Source organism: Humulus lupulus, chromosome 1, assembly GCF_963169125.1.
Source record: "Humulus lupulus chromosome 1, drHumLupu1.1, whole genome shotgun sequence".
Lineage (NCBI taxonomy): Eukaryota > Viridiplantae > Streptophyta > Magnoliopsida > Rosales > Cannabaceae > Humulus > Humulus lupulus.
The window spans coordinates 54,718,994-54,728,972 of record NC_084793.1 but is presented as its reverse complement, the minus strand read 5'-3'; the positions used below and the strand labels follow the sequence as shown (position 1 = coordinate 54,728,972).

General features: G+C 44.3%; 1 protein-coding gene across 1 annotated transcript; it reads right to left on the bottom strand.

Annotated features, from left to right (window-relative positions):
* Positions 1–7,536: 7,536 nt before the first annotated feature.
* On the bottom strand, positions 7,537–9,475 carry LOC133792610 (protein VAPYRIN-LIKE-like). The gene has a single exon (XM_062230519.1). It carries the CDS (start codon positions 9,212–9,214, stop codon positions 7,796–7,798), a length of 1,419 nt encoding a protein of 472 aa, XP_062086503.1. The 5' UTR covers positions 9,215–9,475; the 3' UTR covers positions 7,537–7,795.
* Positions 9,476–9,979: the final 504 nt, after the last annotated feature.

Here is a 9,979-nt window from a genome sequence, read left to right as displayed (position 1 = left end):
GTATCAGGCGCGAGGTTTGAAGATGGTTGCCTATCTGAACAAAGCAAAGGATCTGTTAGCCCAGTTCGACAGATACAGTCTCCAGCAAGTACCTCGCGATCAGAATTCCAACGCGGACGCTTTGGCAAAGTTGGCAAGTGCAAAAGATGCTAATACTCTGAACATAGTGCCAGTCGAGCGACTATCAGTACCAAGCATCCAAGCAGCAGAAACCACTCTGGTCATCCAGATGACGGATACATGGATGGCACCATATGTAGAGTATCTGTCAAGCGGCGTCCTACCAGCGGACAGAAACAAAGCTAGGGCCCTTCAACGGCAAGCTGCTAGGTATATCCTGGTCGATGGAATCCTGTACCGAAGGGGATACTCACTGCCACTTCTCAGATGTGTTACAAAGGAGAAAGCCAAAGAGTTAATGAAAGAGGTGCACGAAGGTTTTTGCGGGGACCACGCTGGGGGGCAAAGCCTGTCAAAATAGATCCTAAGGCAGGGATATTTCTGGCCAACCATGAATGAAGACTCAATGGAGTTCGTGCGAAGATGTGACAAGTGTCAGAGATTTTCTAAAATCTCACAAGCAGCTCCCAACGAGTTAAAGCAGATGCAGAGTCCATGGCCCTTCGCAGTTTGGGGAATAGATCTAACCGGATCCTTGCCTACAGGAAAAGGTGGTGTAAAGTAAACAGTGGTTGCCGTCGACTACTTCATCAAATGGGCCGAGGCTGAGCCACTCGCAACCATAAAGACCAAGAAAGTGCTTGACTTCGTAGTCAAAAACATCATTTGTCGCTATGGATTACCAAGAAAGATCATCTCAGACAATGGCACCCAGTTTGACAGTGATCTATTCACGGACTTCTGTAAACAGCATGATATTATCAAAAGATTTTCTTCAGTCGCTCATCCCCAAGCGAATGGGCAAGTCGAAGTAGTTAACAAAACGCTGAAGGATACCCTGAAAAAAAGACTTGAAGAAGCTAAGGGAGCGTGGCCAGAGCAGTTTCCTGAAGTCCTTTGGTCGTACAGAACTTCCCACCGAACAGCAACAGGTCATACCCCGTTTTCTTTAGCGTACGGGTTTGAAGCTATGTTGCCTGTTAAGTTAGATCCACCCTCGCACTGCAGATTAACATACGACCAGGACTCTAACAACCAGCTACTGATGGAATCCCTGGACTCGATTGATGAAAGGCGTGAACAAGCCCAGCTCCGAGTAGCTGCATACCAGCAGAAGGTCGCCCGGTATTTCAACTCTAAAGTGCGAGAAAGAAAATTCAATGTTGGAGACCTTGTACTCCGAAGAGTTTTCCTTAACACCCGCGACCAAGCTGCTGGAGTACTCGGGCCAAATTGGGAAGGGCCTTACCAGATTGATGAAGTCCTTCACCCAGGCACTTATAAACTTGCCCGCTTAAATGGAGATCTCGTTCCTCGCTATTGGAATGGAGAACACCTGCGCAAGTATTACCAATGAACAATTCTTCTTAAAGAATTGGCTTGTATAAAATTTACTTTTTACAAGTTTCGGAAAAGTATAAGATCTTATTGGTCACTCGTGCAGACATGTTTAGTCCATTTATTACGAGAAATAAAAGGGACTGTGCTCAGCCAGTCATTTCTTGCCAATTATTGTATTTATTACAAGTATTTTCTCATTACGTGTGTTGTTTTGCTGTATTATAATGCGAATCATATTGCTACGAGCAGTAATGTTCGAGCAGGTTCTAGTCAAGGCAAGTGACCAAGGACCTAAAGCTCTCCGATTACTTAGGGGGCATATAAGGTACAAGTAAGCAAAGCATATCGCTAAAAGGTATGTAAACACATGAGCAAAATAAGTGAAAGCATGCTAGGGCACTTAGAGTATTTTTCAAAATTTTGTTATTTTGTTAAATCAAACCAAAGTGCTATGCTAAGTTCGGTCATGCGAACAGATGTTATAATAATATGTAAATATATTATAATATCAAAGTGAATCCTTTTACACCGCGAGCAGTCACTGCTCGGATGTAATTGTTCAAGTAAAAGTAAAAGCTGCCCATGCAGCACACAAAAATTATATTGTTTTTACATCACGACCCATAGGTCGTGTAGTTAAAAAGAAGAAACATAAACAGAAAAGACTAAGGAGCTCAAGGATTTTGAGGAGCCGGAGGATCTTGGGGAAGGTTCTGGTCGACAACGCCTGCAGCCTCGTTGTCTGCCCCGTCCATCCCAGCGGCCAGCGAGATTTCTGGGGAAGCAAGAACCCTTGATCTTTCTTCCTCAGCCAGCTGAGCAGCGCAGCGAGCAAGCTCGGCGTTTCTCGCATTCTCGGGAAAGTAGTCGAAGTTGGCACCCTGATTATGCTTCCAGAAATCATAGAAGCATCGAAGAGTGGCACTCTTGTACCTTTCCAAATTTCCGGCGTTGTCTTTCTCCAACTCCTCAATCCGGCCCTCCAGAGTTGTGGTATCCTGCCTGCTCGCGACCTAGTCCACCTTAAGCTGTTGGGCTGCGTGGAAGTTAAAGCGGTTGGACTCCTTAAATTGGTCCCTCTGCTCGCGAACTTTTTCCAGAGACCTTTGCTTCTCCTCCAACTCCTTAGCTAGTTTGGCCTTTTCCTCAGCCACCACTGCCAGTTGTTCAGCATGTTTGGCCTCGGTAGCTTTAAGTTCATCCTCGTGCCGTTGCTCCAAAGTTCTGGCCTGCTCGGTGACGGCACCCAAGCGGATTCGGCCAGCAGTGAAGGTCAACATGGCCTGTAAGCTAGGGTGGAAGTTAGACAAACAATAAAATAAAGAAGACCTGTTTCCGCAGAAAAAGATGACATACACTGGTGAACTCGTTCAGGGCGCGGTTCAGGATTGGGTCAACTTCCATCGTCTCTGTAGCAGCCATTGCCTCTCGACATCGGTCGTGCTTCACAATCTTGGCGATCCTCTCCTTGACCAGTTTAAAGGCGCGACCAACCATCTCGCCCCTGGTTGAAGCAGGATCAACCTGTTGATGTTGGTCGGTCGGAGCCGCGGGAGGAGGAGTCGATCCGGCCGGAGCAGAAGAAGTCTGCTGCTCGCGGGGAGAAGATGGAGTTGTGGTGGCAGAGGGCCTATTCTCCGAAGGGCCTGCATTTGGAGCCTTCTTCGCCTGAGGTGCTTTACTGCTCTCCCTGTGGTGTCTCTTGTTGCTTTTCTTCTTGGTCGGGGGAGCCGCGGCAGCCTCAGGAGTGCTGTAGATGTCGAACACATTGACGGATTCCATGTATGAAAAAGAAGAACAAAATTAAACAGTGAGATAGCATGAATGACCAAGTACATTACATCAGAAAAAGAAGCAAAAAAGGATTGCAAAGTCAAATACCCGAGCTATTATTACTGGTCGCTATCCTATAGACTCTACTAGTCTTATACTCACTCTTTGACATGAAGAAGTCTAGACCTAAATGTGGAGCATATTTAAAATTGTCGTCCCCGTCGAATAGATGACAGGGAATTGACAAATTGTCTAAAAGCGAAATAACTGTACCATTATCATCCGACAAATCGTCAGAGAGTTCGACAGGCTCGGTGGCCTTCTTTTTTCCTTTCCCCAAGGGGGTCGAGGTCCTTTCTGCTGGAGGAGTGCCAGCAGGTTCCCTGATCGTGACCCCAGTCGGTCTCCTTCATGGAGGTGACGCTGGAGGATACTGCTCGGTTTCCTCCTTGGCAAAGGCACTCCCTGCTGAAGACACCCTCGTGTCCGATTGAGGGGTCAAGAAGCCAACAAACCTAAGGTTAGCCTCCGTAACCAGATGCTTGATGCTCTTTTCTGCGTCAATCATGCTGGCTAAGAGCACCGATCTCAACTCCATGTCTGGAGTTGGGTCTGGTCGCAGCCATGGGCCTGGAAGACATTAACAGTTTAAGAAAATGTGGAGGGGAGCACTAAGTGAAGAAGTAACAGCCAGTGATACGAAAGTTTTACCTCCTTGTGCGAAGGCCAGGTTGTCTGCGATCATGTCAGTTGTGAGGAAGTACTCCTGATAGTACCTCCCCACATTTGAGATGTGGGTGGTGTCAGTCAGGAAGGTGCGCCCGGTTTCCTGATGACAGAAGTGAAAAAACTCCGTGCCTTCTTGGTTTGGGTTGGATTTGAGGTCGAACAGGTAGTTGACCTCATGAGGCGTTGGCACGGGCCATTTCTTGTGGCTATACAGGATATAGAGTGCAGCGAGCATCCTATATCCATTTGGGGTTATTTGAAAGGGGGCAACTCCGAAATAGTTGGCCACCCCCTGGAAGAATGAGTGAAGAGGCAAGGTAGCCCCTGCCTCGATGTGAAACCTCAACCAGGCGCTGAAGACGCCTCCGGGCAGGTTTGCCCTTTGGTCTTGGTTTGGTCTGACTAAGGTCATCCCCGTGAGACCGTACTTTCTTATATAATTGGCGATCATTCTGATCATCACCCTGCTCTCAGGAACTAAGTGCCACTCAACATCTGGTTGAATGGCATGACAGGGTCGAGCGCGTCTTTGGATGTTAAAGTCAGGAGCATTTTCCTCTTGACCACTAGTCGAGGGAGCATCAGCCGAAGGAGCAAGCTGATGAGAAGGATCAGAGGTTCTCCTTTTCTGGGCTTTGGTTTTGGTGCGAGCCATATTTCGAGTCAAGACAGGGGAAGTGTTTGGATTGGCACGAGAAAATGGGATTTCGGGTATCAATGACGAGGGTTGTTCTTCGTCCTCGAGCAGTTGAGCTAGCAAGTCGTCGTCTATAGGTCTTTCTCCTCCCCACGGGTCTTGCATGTAAACTGCGAACAGAGAAAGGAGGAGATAAGACGTACAGCCTGGGAGCTTATGTTGAAAGTTGGAATATGTTGCTCGCGTCTACGACTAGCAGCATTCTAACCGAAACACTAAGTTTTATGCAAACAGTTTGAAAAACAGATCAAAAAGTGAAAGTAAAAGTTTTTCTGGAAAAAGCTTTTTCAACTCCAAAGGAGCGGGAAAAACCCAGTTTTTCAGCTGGCCTAAAAATCGAATGTTTACTTCGATTTTACGCCCTAAACCTATGATCCTAACTATCAAACTAGTTCCTAACTCCTATAGAGTGAAACTACACTACCCTATCAAGCATCAAACGGTGTACATAAAATCCTCACGAATTTTTACCCAAGAACACAACAAGTTTCAGAACTCAAAAGCAGTATGCGTGGCATCTCAAAGGGTTTAAAAGTTGAGGAAATTTACCTAGATGAAGGTTGGAGATTCTGAAATGAAGCGACTTTGGACGAGCGAATGAAGGATCCTTAGAATGGCGACGGAAGGTCTTCAAAACTTTTGAGCTCTGAGATGGAGTTCTTGAGGGTTCTTGGCAAGAAAATGACGAGTAAAAAATTAAAAGGTAAATGTGAGGATTATTTATAAAGGCTAAGATATGTTGAAAATGGGTAATCATGAGTTACCTTTTTCAAGGCATGGGGGAGTGTAATAGCCGTCAGAGGGATTACTTGGAAACCGAAAAGCTGTGATTAGACGTGATTAGATCACAGTTTTCAAGAACGCACGAAAGGCTCTGACAGATTTCGTGGGGTATACAAAATGTTAGTTTCCTAAGTTTATTTATTGCGATTGCTGGTCGCAATAAATAAACATGGGGGGCAAATGTTTATCCAAAAAACAGCTGTTGATGACGTGGCAAGAATTTCCGACACGTGGCCGACATGTGACAGAGATACTGCTTGCCTATCGACCAGAGATATTTCCGTATGAGAAGTTCACGTTTTATATATGACCAGCCTGGTCGTATACTCTGTTTATTTATGAATAAATCTGTACAGTTGTAATGATATCCGAGAATATCTATTCATTATGACCTGAAGATCCGTTTATTAAGGGAAGATATTATTACTTGACTCATGTAACCCTTCTTGAGCCTATAAATACACAAGAAATAGCTCAAGGAGGGATCTTTTTTTTCTCTTTCCGAATTACATTACTATTATCCATCGTTTGTATTGTTTTCTCCTTCTAAGGTCTGTGAAACTCAGGAACCCTAGTTCTTTGATCACACCTTTGAATCTCAATATTAATAATAGTATCAAGTGGACGTAGGTCATTACCAATCACTGGGGCCGAACCGCTATAATTCATTGTGTTCTTTATTTCCCATTAGATTGTTTTCTCAAGCTCTGTATTATTTTTCTGTCGTTTTCTAGACTCCGTATCGTTGACCAAAACGAGGGTCAACAAGACTGATCTACAAATGATCATCTATTATGATAAGAATCAAATCTTTATGTCAAACGACAAGTTTATAAAGATAATTAATTCTTATCGGTCATGTCATATATAATCTCTATTATATACAACACATTTACTAAGATGTCTATCTACATCAGTAATCTGGATCTAGATCACTTGCATCCCGTATGCTTAGTAAACCACACTAGTAACCATTCATTAAAAATTCATTACTTTAATATGTTACTGACTATTCTATTCATTATATATGATCTTAATTCTCTTGTACTAATATAAGATCATATTCTCATGAATGAATACATAATTTTATTGATATTATCATATAATTAATTCAAACAATAATTATAATATTCAAATATAATAATTTTTTTCTTTTTATTTAATTCAATAAAATGTCTTTACATGCTTTTAGGGCATTAATCATAACACGACGACCACCAGAACCCCCTATCCCCTGCACACGGAACCCTGTTGCAACCCCAGCCATCCCTGTTGTTTTGCGCAACTCCCAGCACCAAGGATCACACTCAGCCTAGGCAACTCGAGAGCCCAGAATCCGAGTACCCATCCCTGCTTGGGTTTGTGTTTGGTTGCGCCTGCCTCTCCACCGCATGGGTTCAGATTTGAAAAAAAATTGAGATATGAAAATGGCAGAAACAATCTCGCCGTGGAGATGGGAGGTGGTTCGTCGTGGGGTTGGGTGCGCATCGACTCCACGACCAGAGTTGGAGGTGGTTCGCTGTGGACATGGAGCTCTCGAACGGAGCTAGGGTCTCGAATGGATGGGGCTCTTGAATGGAGGGTCTCAGATTTGCCTGAGCTGGGTTCTAATTTTGGGTCGCGGATTCGTCGAAGCTGGAGAGGGTTTGCGCAGGCCAGAGCTGGAGGGGATGGTACAACTGGATTTGGAGAGAGAAAGAGTTTGTACAACTGAGTTTGGAGAGATAAGAAGTTTGTGTGGCTGAAGTTTGAGAGAGAGAAGAATGAAATGCTAATTTACCATTGTAATCTACATTTTTTTTGTTTGTGTTTTGATTTTAAATTTAGCTTCCATATTTAATTAGTTAACAGTTGTATTTACCATAATTATTTTTTTTCATCAATAAAATTTTACATACAAATTAGAAAAATTATAATCTACATTTTTTTCTTCCAAATAATGACAAAAAGCTTTATTTATGAAAAATCCACTTATAACAATCTAGTGGTGTTAAATAATAATTTTTGCCATAGTAATTTATGGTGTGCGATAGTAATTTTTTTAGTAGTAGAGAATATAAATAATAATTAAAAAAATAATCTCATCTCCTCCATAACAATGAATTCATGAACCAAAATATCAGTTCATTTCATGTTCTTACTAAAAAAAACTTGATCCTCGTAATCGTAGTATACAGAGAGGGAGAAATGAACTGATTAATTCCAGCTTAAAATGGTTTGGGAGTGGAGCTGTGCAGAGCAGAGCGAACAACAATCCATTCTCTCTCAACTCCAACCATCATCCCCAAAATAAGAACTATATACACAAAAGCTTATCGACTACATATTAATGGCGTCTTCCTTCTCTGCCATTTAAACTCGCTCTTTCTCGCGACAAAAAGGCTTTACAACAATAGCTGGGTGGTTCTTGAAACGATCCAAGTTAAGTACTGGCAAAGCTCCTTTGACTCCTTTCGCATTGGCTCGTGCTCCGTTGGTGATAAGAAGCATGGCAACCGGCGCCTTCCCCGCCTCTACCGCGCACCGCAGCGGTGTGTACCCAGCGTCGTCGACGGCATCGACCTGAGCACCGTGGTTGATTAGAACCCTCGCGCACTCGATATCGCCCTTGAACGCTGCCCTATGCAGCGGCGTCCACCCGTTCTGGTCTCTAACGTTCACGGTTGCTCCTTCCGCAATAAAACTCTTCAACCCATTCACGTCGCCCAGCCTCGCCGCACGGTGCAGCGCGTCGTTCAAGTGCAGCGGCGCAAGCAGCTCCGAGTGGCCGTTATCGGCCGCTAGTGCGAAAGCCGTCCTTCCGTCTCGGTCGACGACGTACTTGGCGTTTGACCGCTCCAATAGACACTCGACGACGTCGTAATGTCCTTCTGCCGATGCACAGTGAAGTGGGGTCCAGCCCCTACCGTCCCTTACTTCGGCATTTCCCCCGGCGGAGAGAAGGGACCTCAGGGCTTCCACGTGGCCGCGTGCGGCTGCGATGTGCATCGGAGTCCGACCATCTGAATCGGTCGAGTTCACTCCGAGGTTCCCCATACTCTTGCAGAGAATCTCGATCATATCGACTCGGTTCATCGCCGAGACATCGTGAAAAACTCTGTCGACCGAGTTATCGATTCGGCAACCGGAAGCTATTAAAACCTTCATCATGTCGACGGTTGTGGTCTTCACCGCCGAAGTCAACAGCGACCTTCCGTCGGAATCTTTGCCGTTGACTTCGGCTCCGGCGTCAATTAGAGCAGAGACCAGATCTGGGTTTTCAGACTTTATGGCTAGTTTGAGCGAATCTGTTATCTGAGACTCCGTACACCCAGAAATCGCTTTGCCCATATAAGAACTCAGTTCGGGAATTTTATCATGGTGGGTAATGAGAAACTCGACGACCTGAGGACCCACAAAGGAAATGGGTATGAAGGCATCCTTGAAAACATGGCGTCCAGGAACGGAAAACAAGCGGCGAAAATCGTCCTGGTCGGCTTTTCCGGTGGGGAGCATGGCGGTTCGGACGGTGATGACGTCATCTCTGAGAGACGAACAGAGAGGCGGTTGATCGAAGGGCTTAGAGAGAAGAGTGTACGAGGAAGAAGAGAGAGGTGGGATTACAGAGAAAGGTTGAGAAAAGGAAAAGACAGAAGGTTTTGTGGTGCTCAGAGACACGGCTACGGTCATGGTGTGCATAAGGTTCGTGAGCCTAAAAACAGTGCTACACGTCTGACCACTCTTGAAGCTCAGCTCCACCTCTTTCACATCTGGCTTCACTAGCCTATCCATAGTGAAACAGACACTCCTCCTCAAACCCCTCTTTTCTTTCTTTTTCTCGTAAAGTTAAAAGATAACAGAGAGAGAGAGAGAGAGGTAGAGAGAGAGCAATGGTGATGTGGGCGTGGTGAGTTGATCTTTTCTTTCCCTTTCCTTTTCGCACATCATATTTTAATCACAAAAATGATTTAATCAATGGTATAAATCTCATGACAAGTAACAAGTTGTTGGTTTAGGCTTAAGCTAGGGACTGACATTTTAGGCACTTTGACAATGAAAGAGTCCTTGCTGGCTTGTTTGAATAAAAGAGCAGCAGTTTTATTTTATTATTATTAATTTTTCAGTGGAAAACGTTGATTTATATAGCGTCGAAGGCTTTGGATTGCCAAAAGATCAAGTCAATTCTCGTGGTGAAGCACCTTTGACTCTTATCGGGTTGGACCAATTAGAATGGCCTAATTGGTAAGTCTTGCTTACTCCACCATTATATGTCTCTTCTAGGGTAATAATAATTCAAAGTTGATTAGAGTGTGAATTGCAAAATGGGTTTGCGTTCTGAGTCCTCTGTCAATGTCTTAATGCAATGCTTCTATCCCTTTTTATCTGTCGTCTATGTCAAATTTATTTGGGCCACTATCATTGAATCATTACTCTACTTTACCAACCTCTCATTTTAATCGTGTTGTAAATTCATGATTTTGGTTTCAATGATTTAGTCTTTATTTTCAAGTGGTGGAAAAATTGAATAAGTGGGAGGCTTTATCGTATTAAGCAGAT

Excerpts from the sequence above, each read along its gene's own strand:
- LOC133792610 (XM_062230519.1), bottom strand. The coding sequence starts at position 9,214 with ATGGATAGGCTAGTGAAGCCAGATGTGAAAGAGGTGGAGCTGAGCTTC.